This window comes from Condylura cristata, unplaced genomic scaffold, assembly GCF_000260355.1.
Source record: "Condylura cristata isolate star-nosed mole 26May11 unplaced genomic scaffold, ConCri1.0 scaffold00036, whole genome shotgun sequence".
NCBI lineage: Eukaryota > Metazoa > Chordata > Mammalia > Eulipotyphla > Talpidae > Condylura > Condylura cristata.
The window spans coordinates 9,308,201-9,329,901 of record NW_004567137.1 but is presented as its reverse complement, the minus strand read 5'-3'; the positions used below and the strand labels follow the sequence as shown (position 1 = coordinate 9,329,901).

Here is a 21,701-nt window from a genome sequence, read left to right as displayed (position 1 = left end):
AAGAGAAAGAAAAATACCGGATGGTTTCACTCATAGCAGGAGTATAATGGACCAGGCGAGAAAATAACAAAAATAATGAACAACCATATATCAGACACATTTTGCAGGGGTGGAGTGGGGAATGGGATCAAAAACGGGGGGGTGGGGAGAGAAGTGCACGGGATTATGGTGATGGCGCAAGGGTGACTTAGTTATGGGAAACCCGCGGGGATTACAATTGAGATGGAAAAAAAAATGTACAAAATGATGTAAAAATAAACTGTTATAAAATTTTAAAAGGCCATAATTAAAAGGATATTTAATCAATAATTCATTTATTGAAGTTCAAAAATAAGCAATATTAATCTGAAGATAAATTATACCAGTGCTTGCATCTAGTGGTATAAAGATATAAAACATCTTGCTAAGATTGACTTTAACCGCTATGTGTATTTGTGGGTATTTATTTACTGAACTGAAGCTGGGCATGCCCTTTTATGTAAATTACCTTCACTAAGAGATGGTAAAGGGGGAAATATAAGTAATGTTCAATATTGGGAAAAATAACTTAATCACAATAAAATAATCTATTTTAGTAGTTTTGTTATGGAAATTTTTTTCAAAGTGATTTCTGGTGGGAAAGGTAGTGACAAAAGAAAATTTCATACATAAAACATACAACGTACATAAAACATACAACATACATAAAACATCACCTATTATCCAATGCTTTTATTTTGAAGAAGGTGGTTTAAAAACAAAAAAAATGTGAGGAAATACTCACCTTTAAAATACATTCTCATCACCCTTCTTGGGAATTTTAGTTAATCTAAACTGAGCAAAAGATTGTCAGTTTGAAGGAGACAAAATTCAAAAGCTGTCATTGTCATGTGAAAAATGCTGTCCTCCAGTTGAACTGTGGTTCTGAAAGCTTCTGTGCAATAGCTCCATGGCCTTTTGGCTAAGATCAAATGTAGTATCTGAATGTTTCTGCTAGAATGTGAACAAAACACTACAAACTGTGAGAGTCAATAGCCCCACTCCTAGATTGAGACCTTCTATTTGAGACCATTTTCCAGGGGGAAATACTTAGCATTTAAGTTAAAATTCAATGGCATTTAAACACTAAATTCCCAGCAAACTCTAAGAATATGAAAGGAGAATTCAGGGATGAAATTAAATCTTTCTTTCTGCAATTTGCAGTGAACTTCCTGGACTATGATGAAATTGTTTTAAGATGAGAAATACTATCTTTAAATATGTCATTTTTATAAAAAGTTCTATTGGATTTAAGTTAATTTGTAAAGAAGATAAAAATTAGTTGATTACCTTTGTTCTAAGTATTACAGTTTGCAGGTTTTAAATAAACTTGGCCTAACCCTAAGGAAAACCGAGATTTTGCTAACCAAAATGACATTTTCTAAAAATGGAAAGAATGAGGAAGAGACCAAGAAATTATCTGACCAGTACGTTTGTTTTTTATTTTCTGCAAGAGTAAAGTGAGTTGTAAATGCACTAAAGAAATAACCTATCACACTATCCCAAGAAGAAAAAGGACTTGTTTTCTAAAACAAACTAAAATATAATTAGGTAAGGTTTTAGAATGTGTGTTTACAGCAAAGTGGTTAGTTCAGTGAACTCCAGTAAATTAGTTTCCAATCTGGTTTTACAGACTCTCTGAGGAAAAGAGAAGATACTTGTGGTATTATCGTTTCTACTGTAATGATGAGAACTGTTCCCTTCCTTTGATCCTGGGTAGTGCCCCAGGATGGGATGAAAGAACAATTTTGGAAATGCACACCATTTTGAAAAGATGGAAATTCTCTCACCCTTTGGAAGCACTTGGGCTTTTGACCTCCAGGTAAGAATTGCTTTACAAGAATGATATCACTAATTAGGAAAGACTTGTTCAAAGAAAAAAAAAAATGGAATACATGTTTGACTCAATTGCTTTTCTATTACCAAGTTCAATAGCTATTGGTATTAAATGTAGAGAAATACTATAGTAGGATGTACAAATAATATGCTAACGTAGTAAAAAGAATAAAATGAAAATATCTATCCGTCATCTATTTTCCAGAACTTCCTTCAAGAAAAAGCAGGGGTAAGGGTTTTGATGGCGGAGTGGAGGAATGGTATATTCTATGCAAGATGCATGTAAGAACCAGTGTGGTAGGTGGTTGTGGTTTGGGAGAAGCATGTCTTCACTGACTTCCATTTTATTTTCAAAGTCAAAAAGAGGTATTTTAAGTTTGTCTTGATAGCCTTGATAGTCTGTCACTGATGCCTCGAAGAAAGCCTGCAATCTCTGGATCCAGAGAAGAATTGCAAAATCTAGTTTTATTCTGAATTCTCTCTCAAGGTAGTGAGGCAAGGAGAAAGGTGGGAAAGTGTTGACACAGAGGACTTTTAAAACTGATTGAAGTATATTTTAAAAATAGGACCTTTGTATAACTAATAGAGAGGAATATATGGTAAAAATTCCAATTATTTTCATTTACTTATTTCCTCTCAATCTGCCACGTTCAAAGTTTACAGATTGTTTTGGAAACTTTTTTTGGGTGCCATTCACATTGATGATTTTATTTAGCAAAATCAGTGTTTCTATTTGTTTGTCTTGGAATTTTTTTCTTCTTTGTAAAGCTTGCATTGATCATATCTATTTAATACATTATTACTTCATGAATGACATTTTATTTGTGTGTTTACATGCAACATGTGAAACATGGTATTTTAGCCCATGTTAGACTCAGAGCCATTTAGGGTAAGAGTTCATCTTAGTGTTTCTGTATGCCAAGGACTTAATGGTATCTTGGAAATCATAGTTAATCACTTTCTAAGATTTCATGTGTGATTATACATGCCTTATTTTAACATTTAAATTACAAGGTATCTGAAAGAACTATAAATTATCTTTATTTCCCCATCACCTTATATAGTTATGAATGAATTAATGAAGTAATAAGGGAATCAATAAACAAGTGATTGATTTTATTAGTATTAGTCACAGTGCATTGCCATATTTTAAGACTGATGGAAAAGACACGCTCTCAATTCCACTTTACTTCTGAACTCTTCTCTTGGTTTAGATATATAAGAATAGCCAAAAATTTGTAAAATTATTTATTATATCCTTATATTTTCCTCAAATAAAAATTAGAATACTAGTACAAGCACCATTTTGCCATCTCTGAACTGATTAAACTATAAGAAAGTAGGTTCAAAATGTGAAGATAACAGTTCACACTAAAGGCAAAAAATATTGGCAAGTCACATATTTGATAAATGAATTATACCCAGAATATATAAATACTCTCATAACTCAAATGATGAATAATCTAGTTTTAAAGTTGAGAAAGGATCTGAATAGACAATTCTACAAAGAAATACATAAATGTCCAATAATCTGAAATGTCAAATACCTGAAAAGATACTCAGCATAATTAACCACTAGGGAAATACATATGAAACCACAGTGATATGTACCCCTTCATATTCTCTAGGATTGATATATAAGAATAATAATAAATGTTACTGGCAAAATTGTGGAGAGATTGAAATCCTATGTATTGTTCCTGGGAATGCTAAGTGGTGGAGTCTTTGAAAAACAATTTGTCAGTTCCTTAAATATTAAACCTAGAGTTACTTTATGAACCAATAGTTTAACTCTTGAGTATATTCAAGATAAATGTGAAATATGTCTGCTGAAAATTCACACATAAATGTTTAGGCTAGCTTTATTCGTAGTAACCAAAAGTAGAAAAAAACCCAAATGTCCATCAAATAAAAATGGTGTAAATAAAATATGTTCTATCCAACAATGTACTAATTTTTGACAATCAACAGGAATGAATACTAATTTATGTTACAACATGAATGAACCTAGAAAATATTATGCTAAGTGAAAAAACCTAGTCACAAAAGACTATATATAGGTCTTTCTGTACTAAATTTAAAAATTTTAGACTTAGACCATGTTTATAACAATTGTGCAGACCAGGCAGATCTGTAGAGACAGAGCAGGCTCATTGAAGTTGGGGGCAAACAGGGAATGACTATTAATGAGAATGAGGATTTCTTTGTGGTTATGGTTATACACCTCAGGGAGCATAATAAAATTGTTGAATTGTATTCTTTCAATGAGTGAATTATATAGTATTTTAATTATATCTCAATAAAGCTGACAAAACTTTTAAAGAATAATTGTAAAGGTAAAAATCCTTTATATGAATTTTATCTCTAAAATTTACATTTCTAATGGGATAACTTCTAAAGTTCTTAAAGGGCCAATTGGGTTTTTCTTGGTAATTTTAATGTTTTATTAAGATGTATCTTGTTCTATACTTTAAAGATATTTAAATGTCAACTATTATTTTCTCTAAATTTCATGAAATGTTTCTTTCAAAAGTATCAGAATAAACATTATAATGCTGCTTACTTTTCTTGTTCATGAAGTTAACTGGATAAGCTTCAATATTCATTGAGCATGATAACTAAACAGAATATTCAAATTATAATAAGCCTTCTCTTCCTAAACAGATGCTAAAAATGTATTTCACTCAATGTTTTAAGCATATATATATGATATTTATTTAGTGCCCCTTATTCCTATCTCATTTTAATACCCATAATAACCTTATAAAGCAAATGCCATTATTGAAATTTTACCTGTGTAGAAACTGAGGCTTGCAGAAGTTGCTTAATTTGATGGTAAGAAAGCTAAGGAGCTGAGTTAAATCCAGGTATCCATGAGAGGTGAGGTTTGCAATCTTAACTTGTATGCTTTACAATCTTCTTACATAGTCTAAGCTACTTACATATTAAATATGCACAATTGAAATAGTCTCACTATAGTAAATAGAAGTACTTAACTATTTTATGCCCACATATTTCTATTTTATTGTAATCTCTTTTTTATATAATCATATTTTAAGAGGTTATAAGGACTTTCAAAGTATAGTGTTGCTTATTAAGCTTCATTCAGGGAACTTAGTAGAAACTTGATTTATTTGCATATTGGATAGTACCTATCATGCATTAAAGAAGGTCACCGAAAAGGTAGGAAAGTTTTCACTGTACTCATCCTATGACTCCTACTCTCAGTTTAACTGAACTATTAAAAATCTTGAGGACAAGCTGTTTCCAGAAATGAACCTTTCAGCTCTTCTAAATTAGAAAGCTGACTTTTCTGAGAACAAACAGTATGTGCTTGTTGAGTTGCCAGAGTGAGTTCTTCAGAGATTTGAATATTTTTCTCCTTTGAATAGCCTATTTTTTCCCAATGGCTTAAACTCTTGTGAAATGTTATGCTCTCTTTCTAGTTTGGAGAATTTTTAATACTCATATTAACTTAGTGCTGTGTGAAATTCACCACCTCTTTTTGGTTTGTTCTTAGCAAGAGGCAATTTGAAATTTAATTTGCCTAGCTGGGCCAAAAGATGCTAATATGTCCACCACCAAGTGCCAGCAGAGTTCTCACTGTGTGCTGGTACTGACCATTAGAGAAGTTGGTGATGTTAAAAATCAAGGTATAGGGGCTAAGGTCTGTGATTCCTAGCAGATGGCTATTTTCTTGACCCCTTTGATGCACAGATGCAGTTATTCAACTGCTAATAACAAGCAGGAATTATCCCGGGAATTAAAAGGCAGTTTGAGGAAAGTAGTCATTTAAAAATAGCAATTCTGACTTGGTATCAAAGGATTATATCAGAAGATTAAATAAAAACTTGACAAGGTACCAGAACTTGGCATCCCACTTCATGTAAAAGTATTGTTTTGCAGGAAGAAGAGCAACACTTAACAGGCAGTTTCTTAGCTTCCAAACAGGTTCCTTGGAAAAAATATTCTACTATAAAATTGCAGCAAACCACTATACTGTTTATTATAGAGATTAATTTATACTAAAGTCTTTGTTGATTTGCATTACAAAAATGCAGAAAGGAATATGGAAACAGCTGTAACTCTACATTTGACTAAATAATTACTTGATGGATGATGGTACATCTTTTCCATTCATTTATTGAACAAAACATTATGTATTTGGAAATAGGCAAGTAATGAATAAGTTGTAGTGGCTTTTTCTAAGAAGCAATTTAGAGGAAAAGACTTAAGCTACAGATAACCACAGATTATATTCTAAAATCAAAAGGTTAAATAATTTATCTACCCCAAAGAGAAAGGGGATCATATTTTCAGAGGTTAGAAGTTAAACCATTGGAAAGAATAATAAGAATATTATATGTCATTAGTACCCTAAAGAGAGGGGAATTTTCTTGTAAGCAAAGTTTCACAAAGGAATTGAATTCTGACTTAAATATTCATAGGAATTTCCTGAGTGGAGAAAAGAAAGACTAACATGTTGCCCACGGCATTTTAACTATGGGAGTTCCACAATCAGACTATAATGCTGACATCAGGGGAAGGATGGACTGAAAAAAAGAAAAGTACTTTATAAGATAAAGTAATTTTAAGAACATTCAATTAATGCTACCAGCCATTCTTAGCATCCTCTTATCTTAATTATAATTTTAAGATAATTGATAGTTTTCAGATTCTTTCAATGCCAAAATGTAAATATCAACAGATATGGGGAATGATTTCATGTGTTATCTTAAAAATTCTAAATGTGGGCCCTCCCTTGTGGTGCAGCAGGTTAAAGCACAACACTAAGAAGCTGAAGTGACTTCAGCATGAATTCTAGCCCCACCCCAAGGTGATCCACATGGTGTGGCAGACCTCCCCTGACCTGCTCAGTGCTCCCCTCAGCAGTGTACCTTGTCAGTCAGCCTGTTCTGCTCCCATTCTGTATGCATAAATAAAGTAAATATTTAAAAAAATTTAAATGCACATGTCAAAATTTATATCACAATATTTACTATCTTAATACACACTTCATTATTGATTATTGATATACAGTTTATAAAACACCATCCTAAGATGTTATATGACTTGATCTATAAACCAATCTCTTTAACATTACTACCAACATCTACAGTTTCCTTTATTTTATTGATCTTCATTTTATAGATGAAGAAATCAAAGCCCAATATATCCATTAATTCACTCTACAAATATATATTGTTAGGAAACATATTGGACCCTACAGCTATTTATAACATAATAAGCAAAAAGAAATAATGTCCTGCCTTCTGGAATTGCAGTCTACTAAAGGTGGGGAGAAATAGGCCCTTATAGAATTATAAATGTAAAGAAAACATATGGTTCTCTGATAACATATAACAAAGGAACCAAGCCTTTTCTTCAAAGTGGGAAAGTTTTTTGCGGAAGTTATGTTTAAGCTCAGATACATAGGTGAGTGGCTATGATTTGGTAAAAGGAGAAAGTAAGACTATTCTAGGAAGAGATAATATATGAAATGGGAGGTAATATATGAAATGGTCCCAGGGCAAGAATTACATTTAAAAAACTGGAAGAGTGTCACTTTGCCTGACTTTAAAGCCAGCGAATGAGTTCATGATATAAGATGAACTCACATGCTAAAATGGGCTAGAATAATGTATTAAGGACTTCTAAAGAGACTCTGTTAAGCAACATTGTCTATATTTCACTAGTAATTAGGAAAGTATAAATGATTCTAAATAAGAGAATATTGAGGGATAACCAGCAGGTGAGGAGATTATGCAAGAAGACCAGGTGTCAGAGAATGACATATCAACCTTCAAAGGTGATAATAGTGATACAGAGAAATGAATAGAATCAGAACATTTAGGAGTAAAAATACCAGTATTTAGTGGAGAGGAGCAGAGAAATAGAGGTATCAAGGGTTATTTTGAGGTTTCAGTCTTACATAAGTGGGTGAAAAACAGAAACATTCACTAAAAAAGGGAAAACTAGATGACTGATTTTTTCTACAATTGTTGTAAGAATGTACTGGCTTATGATGTATGCTTGACATGAATTTATAGGTCAAGTGGTAGTTCAAAGGAAAAATCTAAGCTTGAGACCCCAATTTCGAAATCATCTTCAGAAGGATGGGAATTAAGTCAGAGCTATTGATAAATTTGCTTAGAGAGAGAGCACAAAAAAGAGCCATCAGCCCAAAATAGCCTACAGATTCAATATTATCCTCACTGCGCTTTTAATGGCATTCTACAAAGAAATAAAACAGGCATTAATTGAAATCTATACGAAACCACAAACGATCCTAAACAGCAAAATCAATCCTAAAAGTAAAGAACAGTGGTATACTCCAATATACAATGAAGAAAAGAAAATCTCTTCAATAAATGGTGTTCAGAAAGTCAGAAAGCCACATGCAAACAAGTGAAACTATACCACTATCTCATATCATATACAAAATTAACTCAAAATAGATTAAAGACTTTAATGTAAGATCTGATCTAAGATCATAAAATACATAGAAGACATAGGCAAAGCACTCTATAACTCTGGCTTCAGTGATATCTTAGGGCACTTGTCCCTAAAGGGGAAAGAAAAACGGGGACTATATCAAACTATAAATTATCTAGACATGAAAGAAGCTATCATTTGAGTGAAAGATAGTCTACTAATTAGGAGAATATATCTGCACATCATACATCTAATAAGGGGCTAATATCTAATATCTGCAAAGGGTTCATATAGCTTAACAAAAGCAACAAAGAACCTAATTAATAAATGGGTAATTATTAAATAGGTACTTCTCCAAAAAAGATATACAGATGACCAACAAGCACATGAAAATATATGCTCAACATCAGTTATTCTCAGGGAAATGCAAATCAAAGCCATAATGAGCTACCACTTCAAAAATGGCCCACATTTAAAAGAATAGAAACAAGTATTTGTAGAGAAAAATACATTGTAAGTAGAAATGTAGTCTGGTCTAGCCCCTCTGTGCAGCAGTATCGAGGTTTCTCAATATATTAAAAATAAATCTACCATGTGATCCAGGAACTTCACTCCTACATATATATCCAAAGAATACAAAAACACTATTTTTCAGGTTCATTATTGGTAAATTAAGAAGATTTGGCATACACACACATACACACACACACAGTGGAATACTACTCAGCTATAAGCAAAGATGAACACTTGCCTTGTGTTAAAACTGGAGGGGATTATATTACATAGAGTAAAGAAGATGAAGAAAAACAAATACTGGATGATTCATATTTGGAATATAAATAAAGCAATCAAAATAACCCCTAGAAATATGACTGCAGGGCCTCCCTGGTGGCACAGGGGTTAAGCCAATGTGCTATCAAGCTATTGCAGCCACTGCAGCACCAGTTCAATCCCTGGACTCACATGGTGCAACAGACCTCTTCTGTTTCACCTGCTGCTCCCCTCATTATATGTTTCAGTAGATCTGCCTGTTCTGCTCCCCACTCTGTCTTTGGTGAATCTTCTCACCCTCCACACCTCTAGTCTGCACCCAAGTTGTTGTATGCATAAATAAATCAACCTTTAATAAAAATAAATATGACTGAAGTATTGTGACTATTTGAGGCGTATAGTGGGGGTATGGTAAAAATGAGGGTGGCCGCTTGATGATTATTAGTGGAGGAATCTGGGTACTTTCGTGTTAGGTGTGGTGATGTACATCTGCTAAGGTATGCATCTGACCCTAATTAATAATCAGTGCTGTAAACCAATGTCACCTTGATAAAAAGTAAAAAAAGAGAGAAAATTAAAAAAATCTTATTTAGTCTTAGTCCATTATTTCTATTTTTTCCCATAATATTATGCTGCTTTTGCATGTAATATTTTGACTGCATCCAAACACAATCTCTACATGGTGCTTTCAGATTTATGACTTGCTTTATGTAGTGCCTTTGGAAACTTATCCATAAGTGTAATCCAAGGGTTATAATAAAAAGGAACAAAATTATTAACTATTACTTAATATAATATTAATTAATAATTGAGTATAGTTAATTCCCGATGTCCATATGCAGATTTATAGACTGTGCATCAAGAAATGTCTCTATACAGTTTCTAAGTCTTCTTGGGTCTAGAATTCACTCCTATTCTTTGTGGTTCATTCCTCTGAGTAAATACCTCTCAGTTCAGTTACACAAATTATACTGTTCATCTAAACTAATCTTGTGGATTTTATTTAACCATTCATAATATCTAGTCAAAAGATAAAGGATAATATCTAGTGGACTTGTAGAAAGCCTATTAGAGTAGTAACTGGAAGCTAGTTGAAGGTCACCAACAAATGGCCTTAAAAAAACTGCCCACACTCTCTGAATTTTAGTTTCTTCATGCATAATCAGGAAATTGAACAGGTCTCTAAGTTTCCTTGAGTTATAATATTCAGTAATCATGTGAAAATCCTTGAAGGAACATAAATTATTCAGTAGCTAAAGCTTTACAGTTCATCTTAAAGAATCCTTATTCACCAATTTGCCTTAGAAAAAAAAAACTGTCACAAGTGATCATTTTTGGTGTTAGAAAAATAGCAAAAATATTCATATTCTCATTTTCTTTCAAGCTGAAGTTGAGTGTGTCATCAGACTCAAAACCCGTTGGAGAAACAATTCTCCACTTCTGATGACTTTATAATTCTAACTTGACATGAAACTTTTAACTCTGAATAGCCTTGTGGCATTCTGCATGAATTCTTACTGTGCATTCTGAAGGCTGACATTTTTGGAACACTCAAATTTGATCTCAGATTTCTTTGCTTTTCACTCAAAGTTACTTTTTTTTTTTTAAAGGTCACCATTTGTTACTTTGTGTTTGGCTTTTGCCCATTATTCCAGAGGCCCTTTGATTAAGATATTGACTGTGTATCATTTTTCAAACTAAGAAAAGGGGAACAAAAAATGAGATGGGAAGAAAACTAAAAAAGACAAAGTGACAAAAATCACAAGTTAAGTGGAAGAATTGACACTTTTTAAAAATTTTACTCCACGAGCATGCCTAAATGGTCTATGATATTCCTAGAACACTCCGAAATGGGAGGAATTATGTTTGTAAAAAGAGAAGAGTAATCACATTTCCTGAGTCTGAATGTTAGTCAGATCACTTCAAAGCCAATTTGTAACTCAGAGACGACATAGATCAATGTTTTGCTATCTTTAAAACTAGCCATGGATGATGATTCCTTGACTTAAGTACCCACAATACCTAACATATACATCAAAACTATGCCATACACCCTCTGATTATTTCTCAAAGTGAAGTCTTCAGTCCCAACATACTCCCCATACTCACAAGGGTGTTACAGCATCAAAATTATTTTCACAATAATTCTAAAATGTCATTTGTCTCTGTCACATGTATTCATTCACAGTGTAGAGTGAATTTTTCTAGAGACTATAGACATGCAATGTTGTAATACAGGAGCAGATAAGAGAATCCAGCTGTCTTCTATTAAGTTAGATACCAAAGAGATTTGGGAAGAAAAAAAAATGAAACAGTATCTCTGTTCACTGAATATTTTATTTGTTCTTGAAAATAGAGCTGTTTTTTAGAAATATATTGTTCATCATAATGTGTAACAGGTTTATTAATGTTACTTTAAATGAATTAAATATTTCCTAAATGGCCAAATTTTCTATCTAATATAGGAAGTATTCATAGATATAACCTATGTAATTAAAAGTTCTTTCGAGTCTTTCTTGAAGAATGTAAGAAGGTCCTGAGACCAAAAAACAAGGATCCCTATTGTATAGCAAACTCTTAACTATCAGTCCGCATCTTCCTCTACTTGGCCTCTACTTGAGCACCTGAACACTCTATACTCCCTTTCCTTCCAATGTAAGAGTTACCCTTTTACCTGTCCTCAATCCTAAACTTTGTGCTCTATAGTTGGCAAAATGTAGAGTTGATTGTTCCCCAAATTTCCTTTGAAATATGTTTATTGTGAAGTTACCATGATTTTTTACATTTTTAACTTAATTAATGTTAACTTTTTAACTTTGATTTTAGTTATGTTTTAGATTCCTTTATTTATTAACTATTACAAACCTAGACTTCAAGTTTTCTTTTTTCTGTGTGTCTCATTGCCTTCTTTGGACAATGAATAATGAGTGTAATGAGTGAACAGAGGTATTTTTCTTTCTGAGATTTATTTATTTATGCATAGAGAAGTGGGGTACAGGCCAGAGGTACAGGGGTGGTGAGTGGATTTACCAGAGACAGAGTGCGGAGCAGAGCGGGCAAATTGACTGCTGAGGTGAGCAAAGGGAGAGACAGGAGAGGTCTGTGGCACCATATGGATCACCTCCAGGGCGAGGATAAAACTCACACTGAAGCGGCTGTGACTAGCTTGCAGTGCTGAGTTCCAACCTGTTGCACCACAAGGGAGGGCTCAGAGGTATTTTTCTTAGCTATTGCATCATGTCCTTTCACAGAGACTCCATTCTTGATGCAGTTCAGACTTAACTAATCTCTGAAAACACAGAACTGATACTCATGAAATTCATAGAAAATTGAATAATAAGTCTGATAGTTTCCTTTGAAAAATAAGTTTTTCTCTCCTATTTTGAAGTGCTTGAGAAACTAAGTTAGGTAGCCTGAAGTTGCTAGTTAATAGTCATTTAAAAATTGTAATTGCGGCCCTCCCTGGTGGCGCAGCGGGTTAAAGCACAGCACTGAGAATCTAAAGCCGCTTCAGCATGAGTTCGATTCCCGCTTGCCCCGGAGGTGACCACATGGCGTGGCAGACCTCTCCTGACCCGCCCGCTGCTCCCCTCAGCAGTGTACTTCGTCGATCTGCCTGTTCTGCTCCCCACTCTGTCTCTGGTGAATCCTCTCACCCTCCGCATCTCTGGCCTGTATCCCAGTTCTGTATGCAAAAATAAATAAATCTTAAAAAAAAAAAAATTGTAATTGCCCTTAAACAAGTGACTATTTCACTGGAGCTCTTGACTAATTTAAAATATTTTTCATAATAAATGATTTTTTTACTCTATATGATCTCCTCACTCTAAAAAAAAGGTATCTTTTCAAAAGGCATTTTTTAAGAATACAGAATCAGATTTTTATTATTATATTACAAATAATCTGTAATGAAGCATAATACAAATGTAAGTAAAGACAAACTTTATATTAGCCCAATGAATATTCTAGTGATACTTTTGTTTCTTCCCCAGACACCAGGTATAATATCCATGCCTACAGTCATTATTAATTCTAAGGTTAGTGGGATCTCTAGAGAATGCATCCTGATTTATTATTGACAGAAATTATAAGTATTTTTCATGCAAATGGGGTCATTGGAAAGTACAATAACCCGGCTGTGGAAAATTCAAAATAGATTATAGTTTTCCAGTTACATATGACATTTCAGTCTGTAAATAGCACACCACAGTCACAGAACTATAATACGGCTAGCTCTCACCCCACTGAGGAAGGAGTTAGTGAGCATGAAATGCCAACAACCATATGCCAAAAGAATGTTTAAATTGTTTTGACATCACAGTGAAGAAATGCCAGGATGTGTGAAACTTATTTGTCCATTGATGTATGCCTGATGTCAGGGCCCTGAAAAGGAAATAAGCATAAATTTTCCAGAAGCAGAGATCCCTATTAAGGCATTTTGTTGAAAGAATATTCTAAGGCAACTAATAAATATGATACTTGTTCTTCACAGAATGATGTTCACTCCTAAAGGACATAGGTGTAGTGCTGGTAATGAATTTATAATTGTTTGTATATATTCATAGCAAGCTGAATGAGCTTAACTTAAAAAATAATTTTTAGTAACTGTTAATACTTTCATATGAAGAATTTTAAAAACAAATCTCAAAAAAGAAAATAAGCTTGTAAGTAGCTTCTATTCAGAGATATTAGGTATTAATATTTTAATCCTTCCCATTTCTTTGTCAAATATAAGGAGAAATATGTAATATTTTAAAATAATATTATATTATATAAATTTTTCATAATGTTTTCATAACATTAAATATTATTTTAATAATTTTAACAACTGCACACATTCTATGGTATGGCCGTAGCATTTTTAAGGCATATTATTTTTTAGGCATATTATTCTTTGCATAAGTATATCCTCACATACATCTCTGATCATTTTTTAGGACAAATGAAAAGCAAAATTGCTACATCAAAGAGTGAACATGTTTTAAAGATTTTTTTTAAGATACAAATTGCTCTATATTGCCAATAATGTATAAAAGAGCCCATTTCCCAGAACTTCATCAACACTGCCAGCATTTCTTTTAATGTGGCCAACTCTTCCTGAAATAGTCAAATGCAAGCTATATTTGGATATGCTTTAATTCCGTTAAGCCTTAGTCACATCTCTGGATTTCATGTGGTTTGTTTCTTAACAAGTTCTCTTCCAATTTCTTCCTCAACTACAAGCAAGAGTCATGAATAAAAGAGGCATTTCTTTCTGAAAGTACAAAAATATTACTTCCAGCATTGCACATATTAATGCAAATACATATTTTTCCTTTGCACCATGCTTTGAAGATATTACCACGGTTTTTTAATCCTATTCCTATATGAGTGAAAAAAAAATACATGCTTCTTTTCCAACGGCTTCAGATTTGTTTTTCTCTTACCTTTTGTCTGAGAGTAGAAAAATATTCTGGGATTTATATGAGTGGTATTTGCAGAGCTAAGCCTATTCCTAATATATGAACTACAATTTATCTGAGAGTAATAAAGAAAAACAATGGGCTGCATTGTATGATTTTTCTCATTACTATCATAATATATTTTTAGTAATCACCCAATGTGCATGGAGCATGGTACTAAGTCCTAAGAATTAAAAAAAAAAAAAAAGAATGGAAACTACTTGCCCTCAGTGATTTTATTATCTAGTTGAGGAATTAACATACATATGTAAACAAATAAATCTTAATAGACACTAACATACATATCCTAATTTCCCAATGGATTTAACCAACGAATGTCCTTGGAATTCAGAGAAGTGATGCCTAGATACTGAAATAGTCATCTTCAAGAGATTTGACCCATATCTTGAAGAAGCACTAGAATTTTAAGGAGGGATGGGAGTGTGTTCCCAGCAGAGATTCCAGTGCTCACAAAGGTGAGAATGTTCACGGAATGGTATTTTCAGAGTGAAAAGAACTTAACACAGAGTCAGTGGAGTTAAAAACCAAAATGTCTAACTAGCCTGATGTCCAAGTGGGTTTAAGAGAAGGCCACTGGACATACTAAAATAGTTTTACGAGAAATGAGCTTTCAGATAATTCAGGAAATTTTATAAGGTATTACTATGAAAAACATTAGTACTAATATGAGAGAATTATGTCCTGGACAACAACACTGCTGAAGAAATTAGGAGCAGGCATGCTATAGACACAGTCGGATAGAAAAGTCATCAGAACTTGGCACTGGTTTGGTTAGGAATTTCACAAACTTGTATTCCAGCAATGAAACTTCTCTCTACCAAGTACATAATATAGAATCCCAAAGATAAGGGTATATTCTAGAAGGTAACTTTCATTGCTTCACAGGTAAATTGATGCCTGAACTCTGACTCAAAGCAGAAATTATTATTTATCATTAGATGTAAAAGGGGAACAACTTAATGAAGAGGGCAAAAGAGGGACAAACTATGACTCTTAAAGTAAGAGGCCTACACCATTAGAGAAGGGTGAAAAGAGACTACAATACAGAAACCTGGCAGCAGAGATGTTTTGGATAGGACAATTAATTCCGTTTACACATTCTTTGAACAAGTATGTAGAGTGCCCACCATTCTGGAGGCAGTGGGAACACATCCATAAATAAAACAAGCAACAAAATTTTGCTTTCCTAGAATTGACATTCTAGTATTTGGAAAATATACGTAATGAGAGGTATAGTACTAGTCAACAAGTTTTGTGCTGTGATTTTGTTTTCTATTTTTCTTTTTTTTTTTTTTTTTGTCATTCATTTTAACAAGGTATATGAGAATTTTAATACCGGCACAAAAGAAAGCAAGGGTGACATATCTAACTTAAGTCCTCACTTAGGCAACAAAAAATACCAAGTATCTATTACCTCTAAGACTTCAAACAGTCCTCAAGCTGACCTTGATGTCTACAAGCTTCAGACAAATGGTTTAGTAATTGAGAGCAATAGAGTCAATCACATTAAGTTAGAAGAAAATAAAGTCTCAGTGTGCAAAAACAAGCTGACCTTCTAGCTTTGCATTTTCATTGTACTCATCCTTTGCTCTCGATCTGTGTGTAATGCTGTGCTGAGATCTCTTTTGACCTGCACAGTACTTCATCAGAGTATTCTAAACTACAGTTCTCTCTAGGTCTTGTTGCTTGAATGTTCAAAGGGGGAAAAGTATGTGTAGGTCAGAAATAAAGGTTCTGAGTGTCTAACCTTCGAAGTGAAATTGTTGCAATTAAAATACTCAGTTTAAATGAAGACAGAATATGTAACCTGTTTAAGCATTATATTTCAAACTACTGTCAAAGACAGTAGAGACATACTGAGTAATATCCTTGACACTAGCTACATAGCATTCACTTCATCAGATATACTGAAAGAGAAGGGAGATGAAAGACTTTATAAAGTTTTTGACTTCCACAGTGCTAGTGCCAGACTTCAGGACACTCATTTACCTGGCTGAAAAACAGTCAGTTAGTTCCCATTCTAAAGGATTTGGTGTTTTGTTTATTGACTTTTTTGTTTTTGAATGAGTTACTCTATATAGTTCAAGCTCTAAATTATGCATATTATTTTACTTCTGAAAACATGCTTACTTAAAATTCATTGTTCTTACCAAATCCCTAGTTACTATCTAATCATGTCAGTGCAGTATGTAAAATCATGTCAAAGCAGCATGGTACCCAAAGTTATCCCTGGCTGCTTCCCAGGCTCATAAAGATAATTGAATTTAATTCTTCTGATGGGGCAAGATGATGGCAACCTGAGGAGCACACTGGAGGATAAATGGTCTTTGAAATAGGGTTTCAAATGCTAAATGCCTTTGCAAATTTAGTTCAGTTACAGATATTTCTAAAGTATCATTATTATTATATCTTAGAACTGGCAACTACAATCCAGAGATGAAGAAGGCCCAGTTACCCTTAAGAACTTCACAGTCTAGTAAGATTTAACCTTATTAGATTTTTAGTTTTCTGGTTTTCATTATGATCTGGCCCAAATTATATTGTATTCCATTTTTAATCCTATAAACCATCCAGTCTCCAGCTGGTAATAATTTACATAACAAATGCATAGCTAAATAAAAGGCAAGGATCATTATAGTATTTTAGAAAAGATTTTAGATATCCTGTAATCCACATTTTATAGTTCAGAAAGCTAGGAAGGATCTAACTTAAAGCAAGGTTTTCAAAACCTAGTTAAAAGAGCTTTCTACTGTATTCTTACATGAGAATATGAAATATAGAAAAATAATTGCTTAGTGCTCATAATGATCATCTGAAATGATTGAATGATTATTTTATTTTGTACACTAGAGGTGGAATTTATTCTGTTTCCCTAATATTTCTCATGCTTGTTCCATACTGTTAACAGCTTAATAGATGTAGTTATTTTTGTATTAGTTTTCCAGATCAAGAAATTCGTAAAGTGGCAGTTCAACAATTAGACAACCTATTGAATGATGAACTACTAGAATATCTCCCACAGCTGGTTCAGGTAAGAACAGCAGAGTTGACAAGAGATGCCAGGATTTTAGGTAATAATTCTTTTTTAAAAAAATTTCCACTGAATCAACAATAGATTACATAAAAATGATACTGTAAATTGGCCAGACAGTGGGCCAAATTACAGCTCACATGTCAGCCTAAGTAATACAGAAACTGGCAGTTATAAAAGAGGGATATAAAAGCCAAAAGTTATTTTTTAAAAATAGCTTTGGTTATTAGAACATGAAAAAAATCAATTCCTGCAATAAAAATGTTTTTCATTTGACTGTATATATAGAAACTATGAGAAATTATCCAAATAAATGTTAAGTAACATTAAAAATATAGTCATTTGCTGGATATCTCAACCTATGTGTCTCTTGCCTTTCAAGTATTTTAATATTGATTATTATTATAAAAGTAATTTTGAATTCACAAATACTATATCTGGATAGTATTTTTATGGCATCAAATAATATAATATTGAAGTAATCTTAGAAAATAATATAAGTTCATATAGAAATATGACCAAAGATTTAGTTTGAACATGCTAAAATGTAAAATATTGCACATTTTACAAATATCCATGTAAATGACTAAATGTAGAAACTATAAAAGTATTTTCTAAGTTGATTTCATTTCTGTAAGAGTAGGTCTAAAATAGTAGCCTTCATATTTTGTGGGTTTTGTTTGATTTTTAAACTCAGACATTTTCTTATATGAAATGCCAAGTTTTAGTTATAAGTTATTTTAAAGCTAGATGCCTCCAGATTTGAAAATTGAGACCCATCAGGAAGCCTCTGTTAACAGACTTGAATACCAAAGTACTTTGCAAATAGAATATGCTCTTCTCGGAAGGCCTCCTAAAAAACAAATATTTCTAACATAGCTGTATCATTTGGTTACTTCTACCAACCCTTACAGTTGTGATTTACCTAGACTTGCCAAGGTAGGGTAGTAAAAATGAGGATTCATCCAACTTGAATATTAACCTCATTACTTATGAGTTTCAGCGATGTGGTACAGCTAACCCTATTCAAAAACGTAAGTTTTTACAGAAGTTTATATAAATGAAATCCATTTGAAAATCCCAGTCTGAATTAACACACTTGGCTCCAGAAATATCACTGACATCCATATACCTGAAAATCCAAATATGACAAACTGTGCAGATTCCACTACAGATAAACAGAAATAAAATTAGGTGCAGTTGCAATTACTTCTTATTAAAAATGAAGATGAAAAGAGTTGCATACTATGAATAGAAAGTAAATAAAAAATGAGATGAATTTTCAAAATGTTAATTGTGGAATCTGTCCCTGAAGTTTTCATGTTCTACCCTGACCTTAAAATTATCTTAAGGCATTAAAAAAAATCCTACCCTATTGACTATTTACAGAAATTATATTATTTTGTTACATGTTACCTTGTTGATATTACTCAAGCTATAGAAAAGTAATGAGAAAGGACTCTAAGATCATTATAAAAATAGGAGATAGTACACATGGCTAGACATCAAATCAGACACAGACCAGGAGTCATTCCAAACCACTGGTAATACCCACTTGGGTGTGTTCAAGAGCAGAAGCCATGACAATGTAACCTGAACCAAAACTGTTGCTTAAATTCTAGCTAATGAGGCAGGATTTAGGGGGACATTGTAATAAAGTGTAGACTATCTAGTTACTGATTTCAAGAAGCAATGATGGTGCAATCTAAAATAAAAACTAAAAAGAGAAGCCTGAAACTAAATTTTCTCTTGATCCTATGCTCAGATGATATGCTCATTATTAGGGTAAAAATACAACCCAGGACCTAGTCTAGTATTAGCAAGGGAGTGAGAGAAGGCCACAGCTGTAGTTCAAGGCAACAACATCATGGTCACTATGCAGCTTCTGTACACTGTGCACTCACCAACATCAAGAGTGTGTATAAATTTGCTAAAATCATACTATAAATTCACAAACTTTACATGCTAACGATGTATCTCAAGGATGTAGTATCTTGAGGTATTATTTCAAGTATATGCAGGAATGAATATTGTACATGTATTCAATTTTTTTTATATGTTATGGTATCAAACCTGGCTTAAACTCAGCATAAATGCATGTGTGTATCTGTATATGAGTCAAATGGCTTATTGGACAACTAAAGACTGAGTCATTTTAAGCAGGGATAAGCATTTTTATGAACAGAATATAGTTTTCATTCGCACAGTGTACTAACGCCCAGGATGTTGATGGAGGCCCAGCTACTGACTGCTGACAGTATAGTCTTTGTAGAGTGCAGGTAGAGGTTACAATTAGAACCAGAGGTATCAAAGGCACCATTGATGTCTGTTTTTTCTTTGAGGTTGAGCGTCCTAAGAAACCTTAGAGAGATGTTCATAGAGATAGGAGAAATTATTTGGGCTGGATGGGTTATGGTGACAACAATCAGCTTTGAAACCTATAAGTAAGGCTTTAAGGTTTCACATATTGGAACTGCTAATATAGCATTTACTTATTGCACCTGAAGCTGTGAGTGTGCATTAATTTTATTTCCAAACAAAATCAATATAGCTACTGCTTAATAATCCCACTTTTTAAATATCCAGGATACTCTTAGAGAGCGAGAAAGAGTGTGTGTGTGTGTGTTTGAGGATTTTCCTCTTAGGCATGACTGAACTTGCTGTTATTTATTATCCTGTGAAACTAAATAACAAATAGAGAAATAAAACCAACTTTCAAACTTAATTCCCTAATTCAGACCTATTTACAGCCAATAAAGCTATCAAATATATTAACATTTTGTTAAAATGTTTATGCTTTTCCCCCAGATCTTTTCTCAGTCCTCTGAAGTCCCCATATATTCTGCTATAACTTTGTTTCTGAAGGAACAATTAGGAGTAATGTGATTATATCTCTTACTACAGGCATTTAAGTTTGAGTGGAACCTGGAAAGTCCTCTGGTGCAACTCCTATTACATCGTTCATTGCAGAGCCTCCAGATAGCCCATCGTCTTTACTGGTAAGACTGACTACAGTGGGTTCAGTGCCCTTTGGTCAAAATCTCTCTCTGGAGCAGCTTTAGAATAAACAGAAGATTCCTTTGCCTTGTACTAGATATAAGCCTCCACTTGAAATTCAGCCAAATTCAAATCTTTGTCAAGGCTATATTTTATGAGTATAATTCAGTGATAATCATCTTCAAGATCATTTTCTACAGTTTTCTCTGTTTAAATCCAATCAAAATTTTTAGTGTAGATGACACCTTTCCTGTAGCTTTAAATCACAAGCTCTGTTTTTGGTCACATATAATGGTGAGGAGTTCAGTATAAGATCTGTTAAAAGAGGTATATATTCTTGAAGAATATATTTTTTTAAAATGATTAATGTACAGTATTAATTATAAACCCACAGAATCTAGCAGTGAATTGTCTTTTTTTTTTTTGAAAATTCCTAGAGTGCCAAACTTTGACCAAATTTAAAGTTGGAAATTTAGGATTTTCAAAAAAGATTCATCATCACTCACTCTTGATTCCATTTAACATGAAGCAATTTAAAAGTTGCTCTTCACCATTTTATTTATTACTAGCTCTGCAAATTAAAATTCATAACAATTTTGATTAAATATCTGAGCCAAAATATAATATAAAAGGGTATATATAATTGAAACGTATATAAAAATGAATATTTTAGGGGGATAGCTTAAAATATAGAATAAAATATTTAGGGTTTATCCTAAATCATTAATGTATGCTATAATACTCATGCTACCTTGGAAAATTCTTCATCTGCTAAAGTAGTCTGAAAAGAGGAGTATTTCAAAAGGCATCAATGTGTGCATAGTTGCAATTCAATGTCTCAATAGTAAGTTCATAATAAACACAATTATGTGACTGTTTTCAAAGAAGTTGAAATGAATATCTTTATAATTCTCACTATTATGAATACAAAAAAAATAACAAATGCATTTTTCCTTTTTGATTCAAGAAGAGAGTGAGACAAGAGAAATAGTAAATAACTGAATTATAAAGGAACTACTTGTTTTTTTTTAATTAAAAAGTTTATTTTTACATCATTTTGCACATTTTTTTTTCATCTGAATTGTAATCCCCACGGGTTTCCCATCACCAAATCACCCCTGTGCCACCACCATAGTCCCGTGCATTTCCCT

General features: G+C 33.0%; 1 protein-coding gene across 2 annotated transcripts in view; it reads left to right on the top strand.

Annotated features, from left to right (window-relative positions):
* The window catches only part of PIK3C2G (phosphatidylinositol-4-phosphate 3-kinase, catalytic subunit type 2 gamma), a 268,466-nt gene that overhangs the window by 79,247 nt on the left and 167,518 nt on the right, over nucleotides 1-21,701 (top strand). For both annotated transcript variants that reach the window (XM_004693237.2, XM_012732811.1), the window contains 3 exons: nucleotides 1,652-1,840; nucleotides 17,460-17,553; nucleotides 20,458-20,552. In XM_004693237.2, the coding sequence (XP_004693294.2) occupies nucleotides 1,652-1,840; nucleotides 17,460-17,553; nucleotides 20,458-20,552 (378 nt within the window). The remainder of the gene's footprint in view (nucleotides 1-1,651; nucleotides 1,841-17,459; nucleotides 17,554-20,457; nucleotides 20,553-21,701) is intronic.